Source organism: Phacochoerus africanus, chromosome 15 (genome assembly GCF_016906955.1).
Source record: "Phacochoerus africanus isolate WHEZ1 chromosome 15, ROS_Pafr_v1, whole genome shotgun sequence".
Lineage (NCBI taxonomy): Eukaryota > Metazoa > Chordata > Mammalia > Artiodactyla > Suidae > Phacochoerus > Phacochoerus africanus.
Genome location: NC_062558.1, coordinates 32,988,231 through 33,008,406, shown reverse-complemented (window position 1 = coordinate 33,008,406; position 20,176 = coordinate 32,988,231). Strand labels below are relative to the sequence as shown.

General features: G+C 48.1%; 1 protein-coding gene and 1 non-coding gene across 9 annotated transcripts in view; one reads left to right on the top strand and one right to left on the bottom strand.

Annotated features, from left to right (window-relative positions):
- Positions 1-4,026: 4,026 nt before the first annotated feature.
- The window catches only part of ACAD10 (acyl-CoA dehydrogenase family member 10), a 47,943-nt gene continuing 31,793 nt past the window's right edge, over positions 4,027-20,176 (bottom strand). For 5 of the 8 annotated variants that reach the window (XM_047759926.1, XM_047759927.1, XM_047759930.1 and 2 more), the window contains 9 exons: positions 16,051-16,451; positions 12,478-12,618; positions 11,322-11,459; positions 11,090-11,180; positions 9,776-9,934; positions 8,644-8,816; positions 6,453-6,596; positions 5,385-5,462; positions 4,027-4,812 (listed from right to left, as the gene is read on the bottom strand). In XM_047759926.1, coding sequence (XP_047615882.1) covers positions 4,672-4,812; positions 5,385-5,462; positions 6,453-6,596; positions 8,644-8,816; positions 9,776-9,934; positions 11,090-11,180; positions 11,322-11,459; positions 12,478-12,618; positions 16,051-16,451 — 1,466 coding nt within the window. In that variant the 3' untranslated portion in view covers positions 4,027-4,671. Of the gene's footprint in view, positions 4,813-5,384; positions 5,463-6,452; positions 6,597-8,643; positions 8,817-9,775; positions 9,935-11,089; positions 11,181-11,321; positions 11,460-12,477; positions 12,619-16,050; positions 16,452-20,176 lie in introns of those variants that run through there. The other 3 variants (XM_047759929.1, XR_007132153.1, XM_047759932.1) reach the window with 3 other exon arrangements.
- LOC125117106 (U6 spliceosomal RNA) lies at positions 18,806-18,914 on the top strand. The gene has a single exon (XR_007132481.1). It is a non-coding gene; the product is annotated as a U6 spliceosomal RNA (small nuclear RNA).

Here is a 20,176-nt window from a genome sequence, read left to right as displayed (position 1 = left end):
GTAAAAATGCGTGCCTCTGAGTGGAAAGAGCTCTATGGGCTTGTAGTTTATGTCTGAATTCATTGTCTAGCTGTGTGATCTTGGGCAAGTCATGAAACCTCTCTGAACCTCAGTCTCCTCACCTCTCAAATGAGCAGGAAAAAGTATGCCAGTTGTTGTGAGGGTTCAAAATAATACATGTGCAGTCCTTGGCACCTGGCAGGTACTAAATACCTGGTAGCTGGTATTCCATCCAGGAGGGGACAGAAGCCATTCTCCTCACCCACTTCTCCAAACAGGGTCCCCAGACAAGCAGGATCAGTTGTTCCCTGGGTTCACAAGGCAGAGCCGAGTTACACCGGCCATTATAAACAAAGCCCCAGGGCCATTCCTCTGCAGTCAGTCAGGGAGGATACAGCCTTGGCTGGTCCAGCTGTGCTGGGCCTGGTGGGGCCCCCACAGGTCTGTATCCCAGCTTGAGCACAGCCTCTTCTTTAGCCCCTCCAGACTCCAGCCACATGTGAATACCACCATGTACTGTAGGCTCCGTATTTAATCTTCATGTGTCAGCTCATTTAATCTTCAGTCAGTCCTGGGAGGGAGTGCTGTTCTCTCTACTTTTCAATAGAGAAAACCAGCCCTACGAGATGAACAATCATTTCCCCATCGTCACCCAGCTTGTCCATCATGGAGGCAGGATTGAAACCCAGGGTCATTTGATTCCAGAGGCGTAGCTGACCAAAAGCCTTTCCTTGACCAGACTCTCGCTAAACTCTCCTTGACTAAGCTCTCTTCTTGACTGGGCCTCAACCATGACTTATAAAACCTGCAGACTCTCAGGAGGAATGATGCAGGCCACCCCCGTCACATCTGAAGATTCGAACCAACACTAGCAGAGTTTCCATTGGCTCAAGGCGACATCCCTAAGATGGCCTGAGCCAGGGAGTATACCTGCCCAAGGAAAGGCTGCCAGAAGTTACTGCTTATTCTAGCCAGCGCCTCGAGAGAGGTTCATGGCTCTCAGTGTCCGTGGGAGGCGAGGAGCCTAACTTCCATAAGCACCAGTTAGCAAACCCAGATGGGTGTCATGTGGACCACTGCCCTCCCCCCTCCCTGCTTTTTGTAGATGTAGCAAGAAATCCCCTATGTAAACCCCGCCACTTCCCCTCCCTGTTCTCTCATTCTCCCTGCAAAATGCCCTCTGTACAAATGGAAGTTGAGGTCAGTTCCTGCTGGGCCCTCTTTCCTATTGTGATAGTGTATTACTGATTAATATCTGTCCCCTAATGCTTTAACTAGTGCCATCGGTGATGGCTCTTTACCACTAGGTTTTCTGTCTAATGCTGAGATGTGATAGAGAATTCCCTGAAGCCACTTCTCTACTCAGCCATCCTGATTAAAAGACCTTGGCCCCAGAGTACTTTTCCAATAGGTGATCACAGGTTTGGATCCCAGGTAGCTGTGGACTCCTCCCTCTTTCTGCTCTGACACTCATACACACTGGTGAAGTTAATGGCAGGGAGAGGGTTGGAGCCGAGTGGCCCTGGGGAGGGCAGTATAACTACAGATCCAAATGTCTCAGAGATGCTCAACCAATGCTGCAGCCCTGGCTTTCCAGCAGGTCTCACTGTGGTTACAGAGGGGCGAGCAGCAGCACAGGCCTACCATCCCCAAGGCATGCCTAGGGACTCCACTGTGGGAGGGATGGTGGAGAACACTGGAGCCTGGTCATTCAGCATCATTCCTGGGAACATCCTGAAGGGACCTACCCCAGCAAGCTGCCTAGCTTCTCTAGGATTATTCCAGAATTACTTGACAGAATCTGAAGTCAGGGCTTGGGGGAGCACAGGCAGTTGTGGATGTCAAGATCACAAGTCACTTTAGGGAGCATGAGGTTGGGGGTGGGGGGCAGGGGTAGGAATGGGAAGGAAGGAATGGAAGCCCTGATAGGGCTGGCATCCTTGATAGAACCCTGAAGACCTGGGGCCACTGGGGAGGGCTCAGCCCTAGGGGAATCTAGCCCCCAGTGCCTGCCAGGAGACAGCAGAGGACTGTGTGTTCCATTCATTGCTTTGGGCTATGAAATAGTTGCAAGGGGAAAAAATCATTAGTCTATTGTGGTTACATTTTGTTCCCTTTCCTAGGACTGGCTACTAAGAAGTCAGGCCCAGCCAGGTAGGAATGGTGGTGAGATGTTAAGTGTTGCACAAATAAAACTGGTCAGACACGCTCACCACCATGCCAAGCTTGTTCATACCCAAGCGTGTACCAACCACACACTGACTCCCACCCCAAAGAAGCCCAGTGCTGGCATTACCACATCAGTTTCTGACCAAGCAGAAATGCCCCTGCTTGCTGAAGGGGGAAAAAGAGTCAGATAAGGACCTGGAGACATTCCCTTTATTCTTTGGATTCTTCCTTCCTATCTTTTAAAGGCCCTGCCCCCATCCCTTGCCTTTACTTCTCTTTTCTTAATTTTTTAATTTTGTGGGTGCCTCTTTTGGAGACCTCTGCAGCATTGGGGAACCAGCTCTAATCCTCCTTTATTTCTTCTTCATTTTAGTGAACTTTGGAGAGCAGAAGGAACTTTAAAAAAGTCAAAGCATGTCACCACTACCTAAACTGTTTTATCACGCTTAGAATCCACACCAAACTCCGCCCCAGGCCCCTCAGACCCCATGTGACCCAGCACCTCCTCCTCTCTCTGCTCTCCAGGGCCTCTGCATCTGCTGCTTCTTCTGAAATACTCCTGCCCACTCTTGTCATGCAGGTCTGGCCCAAATGCCTCTCCTGGAAGGAGTCTCCCTTCCTGAGCCCCCAGCTCCTCATCCCTAGTACTGCCCACACCACATCATCCACTAGTCCCCTAGCACCCACTACTGCACCTACCACAGCCTTCATAGCACCTACATAACCTCCACCACCATTTCAGGCACTCACCATCATCCCCCACTCGAGATGTGGGCCTCTTGATAATAGCAACTTCACCTGTTTGTTTTCCTGCACATCCCCCAAAGCTTAGACCAGTGTCTGGCCCAGAGTTGTGGTGCAGTTGATAGCAGTGAGTGGAATTATTTCACAGAATCAGAGACTCTGGGTAAGGCCACATCTCTGTGACCTGCATTCTTAGGGCAGGGTTCCCGAGCCTCCCTGCTTAGCAGCACAGTATCTGAGGGAGACGTGGGGTTGTCCCACAGCACAGCTATTTTCATCCCTGCAACTGCACCACTTAACACACAAAGTTAACCTCAGAGGCCATGAGAGAAATTCTGACGCTGTGTGATACACCAACACCGGCCAAAGCACTTCCTTTTTCAAAACCTCCTCTTCCCTAAGGCTCAAAATACGAACTCAGGCTGCTAGAACCCTGCCAGAGTTAGCAAAAGATTGTTTACCTGTGTGGCTGGTATGATAAATTTGTTTGGGGGTTTGAATTTAACTGTACCTTAGCGAGCAAAAGCAGTAGAGGAGGGCCTGCCTTCATAGACCACTGGGCCAAGAATACCTGGGGAGCCGTTTCACAAGCCCCCGAGGCCCTGGCTGCAGCAGGTGGGCACTCTCTTCTTGAGGGGGTCAAGTCTGCAATGCAGCAGATGAGAGATGGTCCTGCTCACCTTGGCTTGACCTGAAATAGGCAGCTGTTGGCCGCATGACACATCATGAGATTAGCAGACCAGGTCCTAATGGCCAGGGGTTTATCTCCACCTGTTGCTTGAGCTCATGGGACACCCATTCCTGAAATAGCTCAGACCTCAAGTGAGTGAGCATTTCCACCTTCCTCCAAGCTCTCTGAACTGTAATAGCATACTGCCCACCACCTCCCCCAACACTCTGACTATAGAGCAGAGGGAGGAGTGGCCCTCACACACCAGAAGGTCATGGTCCTTTGCCAACCTTTACATAAGCAGCAGTGGGGCAGCCGATCTGGGACCTGCCAGGGGTCACTACGTCTGTGGCCCCCCACACATACAAGTGGGATGATGCAATGGGCAGGATCCCAGGTAAACTCAAATATGAGGAGGCAACAGAATACTGAGACACAGGAGCTAAAGTGTGAGCCTTTATTCTCCATTCATTTTGTATGACATAGAACATTCATGATATCTGAGGTGTATTTTCTTATTCCCCAAAAGTCCATTTCCGAAGTAACATCTCAGTGTTCTGTGTTTTGGACACTCAGAAGAAGAAAATCAGATGGCAGTGGTTTCATGATTTTGGTTTCATTCCTTTTTCCCAAGAGTGCTCCTGCCTTGGGTCTGTAGGCTGCAGCCATCAGCTGGGGTGGGAAATGGGGAGGCAGGGAGGAGGAGGCCCCCACATTGGGAGTAAGCACGGATGGACACAGCACCCCAGCAGCACCCCTGCTATCTGTCCAGACTCTCAGAGCCTGTATGCACCACAGCCAGAGAGAAGGGGTCCTGGACTGAAGACCAACTTTCCAGGCTCTGCACCAAAACCCACTCAGCTCTCAGCTAATCCCCTTCCTCCGTGCCTGAAACAGGGAATGCCAGGCCTCTCACAGAAGTCTCTTCTGTGGGGACCCAACAAGGCTAAGTTCACAATGATAGCCACAGGACAGACTGCTGGGCAGGGTGCAAGAGTCACACATACCAGGCCTTTCAAACTGCACCACTTAAAATTTAGGCACCCTGGCCCAGCAGGGACATTCCGGCTCCTGAGGTCCTTGCACATCTACAGGCCATGCTTCAGCTCCATCTTGGCCACTGCCGCCCGGTGCACCTCATCAGGGCCATCAGCAAAGCGCAGGGCTCGGGCCCCAGCAAAGAACTGAGCCAGTGGGAAGTCGTTGCTCAGCCCTGCTGCTCCAAAGGCCTGGCGGACACAGAGGGGGAAGGGAGGAAGCGGGAAACCCTCATCCCTGAGAGCCCAGGAACAAGTTCCTGCTCCTAAGATCCCAGAGAGGCTCATAACAGCCACCTTCCTGGAGATATCCCTTGACACCTGCGTGATAACCATGTTGAGGGAGACTTCAAGTGGGGCCATGCTTGCCGTCCCAGGGATGCCAGACTCCCCAGGTCTGCCCTGCAAGGTGACTTCTGCCATCGGGAAATCTCTACCAGGGCCAGGAGGCGTTCTGCATGTCTGAGAGACCAACCCTCTTGTGATAAGGACCCACGTTCCCAAAAATCTGAGCCCAACTTCTTGCAAGCTGAGTGACCTTGGACAAGTCCCTTCATTTTTCTGTGCCTGTTTCCACATATTCAAAATGAGGTAGGAATGGGACTCCTAAGGTTGTTCTGAGGAGGAAAAGGAAAGTCACACGCCTGGTGAGTATGCGACAAAGGGCGGCTGTTAGTTTACTGGAGGTTGGGCAGCTGAAGAGAGGGGGTTTGCATCTGTTGTAAATGATCCAAAGGAAACAAGCATCCACCGTCTGTGCTCACCTGAATGGCACGATCAATCACTCGGGAGGCCATGGATGGAGCTACCATTTTAATCATGGCAATATCCAAAGCTGCAGCCTGCAAGGAGGCAGAGATGTGGTGAGGAGGGCAGAACACTTGGAAGAATGATCAGTTTCATAAGGAGTAGAAACAATAGCTCAGAACAGAGACCTGAGGTCCTGCTGGACCACAAGCCATGTGGTGCCCACCCAGCACCAAAGCAGGTGGAGGGGGCAGTGGTGGTGACTAGGAAGGTGACTCAGGATGATGTGTGGTAATGGGTGGCTGCCTGGTGAAGGATAGACTATGGGCGTCTTCCCAGGTGACAGGCAGTATCACCAGCACGCAAATAACAGGATGGAGAATGGCTTGTGCTTCATTCACGGTCACTGCCAGCTCAGTTTCCAAAGGGAAGGTGCACCAAAGCCAGCAAGGACTTGGGGAATTGAGCTGCAAGGACCTGCCCTGGGACTGGGATTTGGAGCAAAGCCCCTGAGAGCCCTCATTCCTGGCACTAGAGTGCCAAGGACCCAGGAACTTGCGCCTGGGCCACCCTACACACCCCGTTACTGAGGCCTCTCAGCTAAAGCATGGAGGCCCCATGGAGAGCTGGAGAAGGCAGGGGTCGGTGTGGCATTGTGCCTGGCCATCAGAGGCACTCAGAAAGAGCCATTTAAGGAATAACATCACCCTTGAAAATAAGCTTTTATTTTGGCTAATTCCCTGGCTTACTCTCAGTTTGCCTGATGCCTGGAAGTCCAGGCAGGGTCATAGCTGAGGCCGGGAGCCATGTGGCCCTCACAGGCTCCCTGTCTTGAACCCAGAAGGTCACTGGGTCAGTAAAATAGAAAGTTCAGTCCTCTTTTATTATACCTTTTCTGTTTTTGAAAAACTGCCCAAGTCGTTCCAAGGAGAATTGAAGCAAAGTTAGTTATGTCAAGAAACCAAGCACTTGATCTACGGTTTGCTGAAATGAGGAGGGAAGAGTCTGCATCTAGAGATCCCCAGGCTGGCATCTTTCACTGCGACCTCAAGACCTGTCTTCCGTGAGGCCCCTTGGTCTCCTACCTTATTTCCCGCCACATCCATGACATGGGCAGCTTTCAGCACCAGCAGCCGGGCCTGCTCAATCTCCACGCGGGACTGGGCGATGTCTGCCAGAAGCGTGCCCTGCTCTACCAGGGGCTTCCCGAAGGCCACACGGGACTTTGCCTGTGGACACAGGAGAAAGGACAGGAGGCACAGGTCTGTGCCTTGCAGAGGAGGTGGGCAGAAGCACATGAGAGGAAGGTGCTCGGAAGTAGAACTTCACAGCTCATCAGCCACTTTGCCAGCTCTCCAGCCACAAGAAACTTCCAGGGAGAAGAGCCAGATGCAGGCGTTCATGGGCACCATGGAGCTAGGCAATGTGGTGGCTGCACAAATTACCTTCTGGAAACCCGAGAAGGGCAGGCCTGGCTGCCAGGAGCAGTGCTTGATTTGAGCTGTCTCCCGCCCAGGGCTACTCCAGGAACTAGGCAGTGACTGTGGGTGCTTCACACAAGCCAGAAGGGCATCCTCTGCTGAGGGGGCTGGGCCTGCTTCACACCCTGGGACGCCCTCAGGAGTAAAGTCAGAGTGCCAGCGCCCCCTTGTGGGCAACTGTTACTGCAGTGGGGATTCTAGAGCAGTTGAAAGTTAAAAGCAATCAAAGTCTATAAGGGATCCTTCCCCACCTCACCCCTTCTTTTAACTAAAAACAGTTATGACACAAATAATATATCTAATAGCAAAAGAAGTACACATTTTCAGACAAAAAAAGAAAAAAAACACCTGGTATTCTATCATCTAGTCACACTTTGTATTTGGTAGATACCTTTTTGTATGCCTACACATACATATGCATTTTTTTACAAAAAATAGAGTCACACTCTATATAATGCTTTGTAGCCTACTTTTTTTTCCCCGTTAAGAGCACCTCATTGTATATTAAGAAAGAAAGAGATTTCTACATCATTTTGGAATTTCACTGAATGCCCATACCAGGCTTATCTGACCAGGCTCCAACTGTTATATATATTTTTTTCTGGTCTTTTTAGGGCCACACCTGCGGCATATGGAGGTTCCCAGGCTAGGCGTCGAACTGGAGCTGTAGCCGCTGGCCACAGTTACTCTGGATCCGAGCCACAGCTGGGACCTACACCACAGCTCATGGCAACACCGGGTCCTTAACCCACGGAGCGAGGCCAGGGATCAAACCTGCGTCCTCATGGATACTAGTCAGTTGTTTCCACTAAGCCACAATGGGAACTTTATAGCTTGCTTCCAACATATTATAGTCACAGCTGGTGTGAACCTCTATATCTAATCAAATTACTCCCGTGTGACCAAGTCCTATGAGTGGAACTTCCACGTCAATACTATGGCACCTTCTAAGATTTCAGAAATTTACAGTAAAACTACTCTGCAGGATGGAGCAGGAGACTATACCTGAGCCCTTAGCAGTATTTTATTTCAAAATAAAACAAAAAACTGGTCTCAACTGAGAAGAGTGTGAATTTTAGGTTTACTCAGTAATGCAAGCACACCGGACTACATCTGTTCTTTGGACAGAGTATCTTATATTTTTTAGTCTCAAGTGTTTGCTTCATCTTTGTGAAATTGGTACCACCGATACGAATTACTATTCCCAGCAAGAGCTTTCTTTTGGGTGGGCTTCCAACCTTTGAGGGGAGTCACAGCAGAACAAAATTTTGGGGCCATGTAGTGGAGAAGGGTGATGCAGGGCTGGACGATAGAACCCCAGGTTCTCTCTGGTATCTAATTTTTTTTTTTTTTTTGGCCATGCCTCAGCATGTGGCAGTTCCTCTGCCTGCCAGGGATTGAACCCGCACCACAGCAACAACTGCAGTGACAATGCTGGATCCTTAACCTGCTGCACCATAAGAGAACCCTCTGGTATCTGATTTTTTAAAATGACCTGGTAGTAAGAATGGCCCTCAACAGGTCATGACCCTGTGGACCTTGGAACCTTGCCCTCTACTGCAATAAAACCTGGCCTTTTCCTTCTGGTCACCTCAACAGTGTGGCCCGTTCTCTGCAGCATTTCAAATTTCAGCAAAGTAGCAGATGCAAAGCAAAGGCAGGGACACAGCTTCTTATAAAGAATATCACCTAGCTTTACCCACTGAGTCTGCTCTCAGAAAACAGAATTTGGAGTCTGATAGGAAAATAAATGGGTGGTTCTGGGACAGAGACGGGTGCAAAGGGAAGCACTCACTCGTGCCTTCATGAGCGCCAGTGCCCTCTCCGAGCACCCTATCAGCCGCATGCAGTGATGGATCCTGCCGGGACCCAGTCGGCCCTGAGCAATCTCAAAGCCCCGGCCAGGGCCCAGGACCATGTTCTCCTTGGGCACACGCACCTTCTCAAACAGGACTTCGCCATGGCCACCTGAAAGACCCAAAGCGTTCCCCTGAGTGATCCACCTGTCCATTTTCCTCAGACGTGTTTATCCCTTGCCTCAGGCAGGTCACCTATGGCAATGTTCCTGCCCTTCTAAAGCCTTCTAACTGGGACATGGTTGAAGGGGGAGATAGTGTAGGAAGGAGCCTATTAAAGATGGAAAATAGGAGTTCCCGTGTGGCACAGCGGAAATGAATCCGACTAGGAACCATGAGGTTGAGGATTAGATCCCTGGCCTCGCTCAGTGGATTAAGGATCCGGCGTTGCCATGAGCTATGGTGTAGGTCACAGATGCAGCTTGGATCTGGTGTTGCTGTGGCTGTGGTGTAGGCTGGCAGCTGTAGCTCCAATTAGACCCCTAGCCTGGAAACCTCCATATGCTGTGGGTGCAGCCCTAAAAAAAATTTTTTTTAAATAAAAAATAAAGATGGAAAATAAATCACTGATTTACAATATCAAATGAATAGTTTGGCATTCCTTTTCTAAAACATGACTCTAACTTAAGCTGATACTCCTTAGTGGTGTGTGACTAACCACGTCATGATCCCATGGGAATACCGAAGACAAAATGTGAACATCATCAGTAGAGAGAAGCCTCTGTGAGAGGCTCTCCTGGGCTGCAGGCTAGCTGTCCTCACTGGGGTCTGGAAGAGAAAGGCTGTGGGACACTTCCTGCCCCCTGCTCTGTCCTCTGTGGCCTCCTTACCTCACAGAGTTCTGCTTATCATTTAAGTTTAGAAGAGAAAAAAAGGATAAACGCCTGTCTGAAATTTGCCTGTGTGGCTGATACTCACATATGGAACTGAAATGCAGGAGCATGTGACCTTATAAGTGTCATCATACGCTTACAGGTGTAACTTCCTGAGTGGGAGCAAGCGCTGCCCAAAGCCTTTCCCCAGGCCCAGTCCAGGCCCACACAAAGAGGTGAGCTGCTCCCAGGAGCCAACCTGGTGCATCCTCCAGCCCATACACCGTCAGAGGCCGGATGATTTTTATCCCTGGAGTATCCATGGGAACCAAGAGCACAGACTGCTGTTGATGGCGTGGGGCATGTGGGTCTGTTTTCCCCATAAACACGCAGAGTTGGCAGCGCGGATCCAGGATGCCTGCCGGGAAAAGAGAGAGACAGACCCCCATCATCTGACACCAGGGCCATCAGATCACTCTACAGATGGAGTCCTAGCCCAGGGAAGCTGAAGCCAGCAAGCAGACAGGACCCTTTAACACTTCACAGGAGCAGAATGAGGACATGCAGGCTCTTGACCAGCAATAACAACAACTGGGTTTTGTCCCAGTGAGGAGACTCCAATATCATAAGTTTTGCTTTTTTTTTTTTTTTTTTGACTTTTTAGGGCCGCACCCTCAGCATATGGAGGTTCCCAGGCCAGGGGTCAAATCGGGGCTGCAGCCGCCGGCCTACACCACAGCTACAGCAACGCAGGATCCAAGCCACATTTGTGACCTACACAACAGCTCACAGCAATACCAGATCCTTAACCCACTGAGCAAGGCCAGGGATCTAACCCACGTCTTCATGGATACTAGTCAGGGTCATTAACCACTGAGCCACGATGGGAACTCCACAAGATTTTTTTTTTTATCAATTTTTTTTTTAATGCACCAAGTCTAGCTGAAAATATAATGTGGATACAAGGAGCTGAAAACTGCTACTTTATCACAAGCAGTGGGAACATGATGGCTTTAGGCACAGGCTTCGGAATCAGGCCAGCCCTGAACTCTGCATTCCTTACTTTTAATAGGGAGCTACTACCTTAGGCAAGTGACTCAAGTCACTTCTCCATCGTAGTCTCCTTCTCTACTGTAAAGTGGGGATAATAGCAAGGATCTTCCAGGGAGGGGTGGGGACTCAGTGAGGTGAGGTCTCTGCAAAGTTAACAGCTGGTGAATGACAGGATTACCACTGGTCCTTCTGCTGTAGCTGATCTTATAGCAGGATCACCACTGAGGACAGGACCTGCCTCTCCAAAGGGAGATGCCCAGGGCAGAACAAAGAGAGTCAGGAGGGAATGAGAGATTCCTGGAACTGCCATATGTGGGGTCACCTGGTAACCCCCAAAGAAGCTCTCGTTCTCCCAGGATTTGCTGCCTCTGCTGGGAGCAGACTCAGAATCTCCTTTGCGTCAAGTGGAAATGAAGCTGGTCCCTCCCATCGTTTCACAGGCACCAGCAGGGCAGGGAAGACATGCTTATCAATGCAGACTCGTGTAAGTATAACCGAAAAATGAATTTCAGGCAGATACCTGAGATCCACCACTTGTGACCATTGATGACATAGAAGCCATCCTCCTCTCGGATGGAAGATTCGATATTTGTAGCATCTGAGGAGGCAACCTGAGTGAGAACACATTCTGATTAAAGCTGGCAAGGATCCCACCATGGTCCCAAATGGCAGAGCCCAGATGGGGTTGGGCAAGTATCTGGCCTGATGAGAAGGAGCACCTGTGAGTGACCCAAGTCCCAGGAACCAGGTACCTGGGGCTCAGTCATAGCAAAACAGGAGCGGGCCTTTCCCTCCAGCAAGGGAGTCAGCCAGCGGGCCTTCTGCTCCTCAGTGCCATACCGCACCAAAACCTCCATGTTCCCTGTGTCTGGAGCAGAGCAGTTGAAGATCTGAAAAGGAGAGAAGGCGTTAACGGTGACTCCCACATCCACATTCAAAACTTCAAACCGCCCAGAAGCATAGACAGGACTCCTTCTAAGTCACAGGCCCTCTGACACTGAAAGTCCTTCCTCTCCCCAGGGAAATGTAAGGACCCAAGACACTTTGAATATAACGGCTCAGAGCCCCTGAAGCTCATGCAAGGAGTTCCTTGATAGAGAGAAAGGAAACTGGAGCTGGTGCACTGGGCCCCAAGGAAGCCAGCCGAGCTGTGCTCACATGGAAGATGCCCACCCCCAGCAGCTTCCTTGTTCCAGCTCCAGCCTCCTGCCTGTGGTGTCCTCGCTCATAAGAAGTCAGTGTGCTGGGAGTTCCCATCGTGGCGCAGTGGTTAACGAATCCAACTAGGAACCATGGGGTTGCAGGTTCAATCCCTGGCCTTGCTCAGTGGGTTAAGAATCTGGCGTTGCCATGAGCTGTGGTGTAGGTTGCAGATGCAGCTCGGATCCCACGTTGCTGTGGCTGTGGCATAGGCCAGCGGCTATAGCTCCAATTCAACCCCTAGCCTGGGAACCTCCATATGACCCAAGAACGGCCCAAGAAATGGCAAAAAGAAAAAAAAAAAAAAAGAAGTCAGTGTGCATTGGAGCTCCTAGATCTGCTGCAGCTGGAGGGAGCCCTACCAGGCAGGTGGCTAAGCTTGTGTGGAGGACAAGATATCCTCCACAAGGGAGAAGATGTTAAAGAAGGTACCTGGGGGGAGTTCCCATCGTGGTGCAGTGGAAATGAATCTGACTAGGCACCATGAGGTTGCAGGTTTGATCCCTGGCCTCGCTCAGCAGGTTAAGGATCCGGTGTTGCTGTGAGCTGTGGTATAGGTCACAGACACAGCTTGGATCTGATGTTGCTGCAGCTGTTGTGTAGTCTGGCAGTTGTAGCTCTGATTGGACCCCCCATAGCCCGGGAACCTCCATATGCTACAGATGTAGCCCTGAAAAGAAAAGAAAGAAAGAAAAAAAAAAAGAGTACCTCAGGGGCATACAGAGACGTGCCCATGAGCTCACACAAGTGTGCATACTCCACGTTGGTCAGTCCTGCTCCGTATTTTCTCTCAGGATCAGTCTCTATGGGTAGAAAAAGATTCCAGAGTCCTTCGGCCTTGGCTTTCTCCTATCATGGGAAAAAGAGGTCAGGGATCCATCGTGGGTGATTTCATTTTATTTTGGCCCATAGAAAATGAGGCAAATTGAAACCATCAGGCTGGATACAAATTCAGCAGACCTGTGGGAGGAGAATATGAGGGTCCCCAGGGACAGCTAAATCCTAACTGACTGAAAGTGGTTTACTTCCCCGGTGTCCATATCCCGGACACCCCACGTACCCCACATCCATCATGGTTAGCATTACTGTTGCACAGCTTAGAACTCCAGCCATGAGCACCAGAGAGTGAAGGGTCCTTTAGCAAGCCTGATAGGAACCAGCCCAGTAGCCTCAGCTGCACTGCTGGGTGCCTAAGGGGATCCTCTAAACCAGCTTCCTTTCCAAAGCACAACTTTGTTCCTGGGAAAATGCCCCGGATTTCTGAATGTAGCTCCTGACAGGGAAAGTCGGAAGTCTAGCCTGGGGGTCAGGAGTCCAGACCGAGTCAAACTGACCAGTTCAGACCCTGCCCTGCCAGATCTGCTGGAAGGCCTTGGGCAAGATACCAGATCTCTCATACTTGTTTTGCTTTTTGCAGCTACACTGTGGCATATGAAATTTCCCAGGCTAGGGGTCAAATGAGAGCTGCAGTTGCAGACCTCTGCCACAGCCACAGCAATGTGGGATCCAAGCCACATCTGTGATCTATTCTGCAGCTTATGTCAATGCCAAATCTTTAACTCACTGAGCAAGACCAGGGATCAAACCCACATCCTCAAGAACAGACACTATATCAGGTTCTTAACCTGCTGAGCCACAATGGGAACTCCAGGATACTGGATCTCCACGTGGCAGTTTCCTCATCTGTGAAACAGGATGTCACCACCCACCCTCCCAGTCATAGCTACTGAGTATTACAGTAGGAATGGAATTTGACTAACTGATGGGGAAAAAAGAATGGCATGGGAAGGTTATCAGAAGCTCACAGTAGATAATGAGGCTCAGAAATGGATAGGAGCCTGGCAGCTCAAGGTGATGACAGGACAGATACTCTGCAGTCCTGCTGTGCAATGAGTGAGTACCAGCTGTTTTCTGTCTTGAAAACTATTCACTCTTCTGGTCCCAGAAAAGAGATAGCCCTGCTGGCCTAGCCTGGCCGGGAGGCTGGGCTGGCACCTGGACTGACAGTTCTGCCAGACTGTGTCCAAAGGTGAGGAGAGAGGCCCCTGTAGGAAACTGGGGTGCTGCTACCCAAAGGGGAAAAGACACTAGGCAGCCAACCAGTGTCCATAGCAACTACCTTGCTAGGTTTTGGGAGATTAAATGAGGCAACACACAGACTATAAAGTGCTGAACTCAGAACCTGAGGGCTGCACAAAACATTCGTGATTATGGATATTCTTCCCACTGGGAGGGCTCCAGCTGGCTGATTTGTACATTACGTTGGGCCCGGTCTCTATGACACATACTTCTAGAATCAGCACACACACTGGTCTCATTGATGTGTTAAGCTAACTAGCTCAGAGTGTAGTGACGAAGGACAGATTAGTTAAAACAAACAAAGCAGCAAGAGAAGGGAGAAGTAAGAAGCAAGGGAGTTCTGAGAAGAGGAAGAAAAAGAAAATGAATACAATCATCTCCTTGGGGAGGGGGAAGCCCACGGATTTCAGCCCAGAAGATCTGGACTGAGTCCAGGTGCTATTATTTCTAGCTGTGTCCCTGGACAAATTTGAGTCCTCATCTTTAAATTGCGGTTCATAATGTTCACAGGATTTGTGAGATGCAGTATATAACACCAAGTACTTGTCATATGGGTAGTGATGACATTTTGGATAAAAGCCATGCGCCACAACTTCACTCTACCCAAAAATCTTAGTTGTCATTATGATTCCCTTTCAGGTATGACCAGAAGTAGAATGTTCCCTAATCTAGTTTTCTCCTATGCATTCATTTTAGATTCTAGAAGTGTTTGCAGCATGAGTATGTGCTTTTCCAATCCTTCTGTGCACTCGCTGTGCACTTGCTGGTTACTTCTGATGGGCAAGGATTAAGTGAACAGGTCAGCAGGTAGGGAACAGGACATTCCGCATGGTGATGATGGTAGCATGGCACCTTTCTGATGAAAATTTGGCAATATCTATTAAAGTTGAAATGGTCTCACTGTTGGGCCAGTATTTTTACTTCAAAAAACCGATGCTAAAGAAACAGTAAATGGACAGAGAAGTAGGTGAGAGCATTTGTTGCACATGCTTGCACAGGATCCAAACCCTTTCTTATTCTGAGGAACACCCTCACTGTTTAAATTTCAGTGGTGTCAAGTCTCCCAGTGCAGAAGAAGAATGAAGCCAGGCACATACCCTGCGTCCTGACAGTGAAGGCGTGAACATGGGAATTATGCCCAGCCAGCCGAAAACTCCCAGTTCAAATTTGAAGTCCAAAGGAGGCATCCAGATCTCCTGGCCCCTGCACTAGTGACAGCCTTGGCCATGCTCCCTGTAGCTGGCCTTCCCTTGGCTTTACTGTCTCCTTCAACTGGCTCTTCAGCCTCCATCCATGTTAGCAGCTAGGAAATGTTCTTTGAAGCTTAAGTGACCTGGGGTGACCTAGACTAAGATCCCTAGAGTGTCCCTCAGCCAGGGAAAAGGTGGACAAATTATGGTGCACCCACACACCTGGGGGTCCATCTCCAGGCTCTGACATGCTAGGGTGAGAAATAATTAAATTACATAAACAAGTGTGAGATTCAAACAACTTTGTTAAAATAGGAATAATATCTATTAGTATATAATAGAAAAAAAAGAGCTGTGAGCCTAATAAACTAAATTATTATTATTATTTTGTCTTTTTAGGGCCGTACCCATGGCATATAGAGGTTCCCAGGCTAGGGGGTCAAACTGGAGCTGGAGTTGTTGGCCTACACCACAGCCACAGCAATGCCAGATCCTTAACCCACTGAGGCCAGGGATCGAACCTGCGACCTCATGGATGCTAGTCAGATTCATTTCCACTGACAAAGAACAGCAGGTATTTCTGTTACCAGCTAAAATGGTATTACTATGTGTCAATAGCATAAACAGTTTATAGTTGATATGGCCCTTTAGCTTTGATATTATGAATTCTTTAAAGAGAGACTTATTTAATGGATGTAATTAATATCACTTTGTTTCAAATTGACATGATTCAAATATGCATAAAATGAGCCACCTGCCCCAGGGTTTTAAACCACAGACCTGGCATTCCTCTGCCTAGGCACAGCTACAGGCCAAGACAGGGTCACACAGAAAGGGCAGTGAAGTGAAACTGAGTGACCTAGAGCTGGCTCTTTTTGAACACGACGGAGAAAGGAGATCAATCAGCCCTCCCGTGTCTTCACTGCCTGGGAGGAAGCAGATGCGGCCGGTGGGCCAGCTGAGGCTGGGCTGTGCTAACGTGGTCTCCCCACCTCTCGAAAGGCTGCTTTACCTTGAGATCTTCAACCAGAGGGGAAGGGGTCCACCTCTCAGCTGATGCCTGGTGACTCTGCAGCTCTGGCTCAGCAGGGTACACATGTCGCTCTATAAACTGCTTCAGCCGCTGATACACCTCCCAGACTGGTGGGGAAAGGCCTTCTGGAGAGAAGACCAGAGCTCCCTTTGAGGCATGAGCTGGGGAAGAGTCTGTCGAGGTGACATAACTCCTCCTGCCCAGGGTCCTCGGCGGGAACTGTGGCCTGGCCCACGTGTGGTGGGACCTTGTTAATGGTCTGGTGGGTGGCATCTCTTTGAATACCCGGAATCCTTCTTTGACTGCGAAATCCCATGCCAGGTTAGACATAAATTCAGTCAGCTTTCCACTTTGCTCTGCAGTCGCTGAGCTTGCTTGCCCTAAGCAGAGGCAAAGAAAACCAGTAAGTACCCCCCAAACAACCTGGAATAGTAATTCTAGCATGGACAATATTATTGTTACATCAGCAGCTACTGCCACTTGCTGAGCACTTGACATGCACCAGACTCGGTGCTAAGTGCTTGACATGTATTATTACAGCTCACTGAATTCCTGGAGCTGTATGACTGTTTTAATCCCCACTTTACAGACAAGGATCTGGGTTTTAGGGAGGAGATGTGCCCAAGCTTACATTCTTGGGATGGGAGCTTGAAGTTGAACTCAGTCGGCCTGCTCCCTGCTCTTAACCTTTTCTCCTCCTAAAGAAACCAAATCAGGAATTCCCCCAAATCGCTTCTGCTGTCACCAGTGGGTTACAGGAAGCCCTGCCACAAAACTGGTAATAACTGTGTCACAGGGTATTGGATTAAGAGCCAGTTTCTGAGCACCATTTGATCTAGATCAACACCATCATCAGCATCGCAGAACTCATTCTAGTCATGCTGTTTCTTTATTTAATAGGGCACCAAGAACTTTTTTAAATGATTTTTGAAAAAACTTAATGTATAGTATATTCTCTTTATGAAGTGCACAATTCTGTGAGTTTAGTCAGGCAACCACCACTGCTATCAAGATACAGTATATATATATTCCCATCAGCCCCAAGTTTCCATGGTGTCCCTTTGTACCTTTTCCCCTACCCCTAGGCAACAATACTGATTTCCATTCCTGTAGTTTGTATTTTTTAGAATGTTACATAAATACATACATCATATTTTCAGTGCAGCTTCTTTCACTCAGGTATCTGGGACCCATCTATGCATTTCCTTATACCGTGACTATTGCCTCATATTTATAGTGGGCTTTTTCACAGCCAGCTCTCCTGGATTCCTTTTCGCATTTCCATGTTCTCAAAAGACTATTTTCCTCATTTCCTATGTATCAATAAGTGGATCTTTGTAAAGGTCTATTTTACTTCTGGCTCCTGCCATGGACAAGTGCTAATTCTCAAAAGAACCATTTTTATGCAGCTTTGGTATTAAAGATAATTAAGCTATTCCTTACAAATCAGGAACCAGATCCACCCGCTACATAGCAGAGGATGCAGCCCACTGGACCTCAGCAAGTCTTTCCTCAGCCCCTTCTGGGTGCTGGATAAGGACCCAGGCTTGGCAGGCCAGTCAGGAATCAGGCAATCCCCTTCCCAAAGTCACAGATGCACAGTGAGGGCCACTGAGCACAAGTGGGCTACATTTTCCCCTCATTACTTAAGGCTGTACACATCTCATCGAAGGGAAAGGTACCCTCCCCTTACATTCACTGTTATTTGTAATGGTTTTCTTTCTTTAAAAGCAGGTATAAAATATTTTCTTAATTATCACCTTAATTGATGATGCTTTCTTTGACTCTTGGAAAGCCACTTGTATGAGCTTGGGTTGACTTAAAGCTTTCAGTTCCAATATATTTTCCCAAATGTAGTCCCAGCAGAAAAGACTGTATCACTGGCATCTTCCTAAATTGCAGTCACCAGCATTTTTTCCTTTCTAGAATTTCAGTAGCATCTACAAGAAACTTAAACTTCAGCACCCACTTATTAATGAAGGAAAGTGATACTTGAGGTTGGCTGCCACAGACCATAAATCAGTCCCCAGTCTCTGGACACTGTGGTCCTCCTGCCAACCTAAGGATGAGCCCACAGAGAGAATGCCTTTGAAACACAACCTCTTTCTCCAAACCCCACTTTCTCAGGGCAACACCAAGGATCTCAGCTGTTCAAAGAGAAAAAATGACTTTAACAGCTGATTAAGAAGATAAATACACAGAAATCATATTTTTATTCAAAAGTTGAGTTTTTTCCCCTCATCAAGTGATTTTATCCAATTCTTTCAAAAAACAGACTTCACTGTTTTCATGTGAGAAAACTAAGGCACCTCCTCAGCATGCGTGCTGGCTTTCCAGGTGGGAGGGGAGGGAGTGAACAACCAGGATCAGAGGAAGATAGGCCGGGAAGGACAGAGAGCACTCATTTTTCTGTGTGGTGGCAAACACCTGGGGTGTTTTGCCTCTGAACTGAGGGAAGCTTGAAGCCACACCAGTGGCTCACAGGATCTTGGAAGCTGTCAAAGGGCTTCCTGATAGGCAACTTGAGGACAGACTGGCAGGGTTAATTGGTGTAGAGACTTTGGCATGGATGATTCTTTTTCTTTAGCTGAGCTACAACTGACAGAGAATGGATAATTCTTAATGACCAACATTGATCCAGCCATCCCCAGGCACTGGAGCAGAACACAGCCAGAACTCTGCAGCCCACTAGAAAATGCCCACAGGCAATCAGTCCTGTTCATCACTGTTTGGATTTAGCAGCCGTCCTATTTAATTAAACATTCCTGGCTATGATATACAGAAGATTAGCATGGCCCCTGCACAAGGATGACATGCAATTTTGTGAAGCTTTCTACGTTTTTTTGTTGAGTACATTTCTTACATCAGATTTTCGTTTCCTGGATATGGGAATATGATTTCACATTTACAATACTGAGGTAGTAAACCTAAAATGTGAGGCTTCAATAGTATTGAGCACTGCCCAGCTACAGTTAACTGTATCCATATTCTAGGAAAAATAAAAGACGCTGAAAATTTTAAAAAGTTCCCAGTTAGCTTTCATCACAAAACCATAACAAAAATTGGGAAATGCTGGCTTAGCACTGATGCCTTCTGAAGGAAGAGAAAATATCATTTCCAGGAATTACCGCTTATTGAGACCTCACCCCTACTGCCCTGGATTTCACTGAAGTAAATCCCCAACACCATGTCATTTTGTCTATATTTCATTTATGTCTAAAAACAAAGACTTTAAAAAACACAACACTGTTGGTGGGAATGTAAACTGGTACAGCCACTATGGAGAACAGTTTGGAGATACCTTAGAAATCTATACATAGAACTTCCACATGACCCCGCAATCCCACTCTTGGGCATCTATCCAGACAAAACTCTACTTAAAAGAGACACGTGCACCCACATGTTCATTGCAGCACTATTCACAATAGCCAGGACATGGAAACAACCCAAATGTCCATTGACAGATGATTGGATTTGGAAGAGGTGATATGTATACACAATGGAATATTACTCAGCCATAAAAAAGAATGACATAATGCCATTTGCAGCAACATGGATGGAACTAGAGAATCTCATACTGAGTGAAATGAGCCAGAAAGACAAAGACAAATACCATATGATATCACTTATAACTGGAATCTAATATCCAGCACAAACGAACATCTCCTCCGAAAAGAAAATCATGGACTTGGAGAAGAGACTTGTGGCTGCCTGATGGGAGGGGGAGGGAGTGGGAGGGATCGGGAGCTTGGGCTTATCAGACACAACTTAGAATAGATTTACAAGGAGATCCTGCTGAATAGCATTGAGAACTATGTCTAGATACTCATGTTGCAACAGAAGAAAGGCTAGGGGAAAAATATAATTGTAACGTATACATGTAAGGATAACCTGACCCCCTTGCTGTACAGTGGGAAAATAAAAAATAATAATAATAAATATAAATAAATAAATAAATAAAAACAATTTCATTATCACACTTAAACAACAGTTAACTATGGCTCCTTAATATCATCAACAATCCAGTCAGAATGCAAATTTCACTGTCTCATAAAAATTGTTCATATAATTTCTTTTTTGCAACAGGGACCTAAATAAGGTCTAA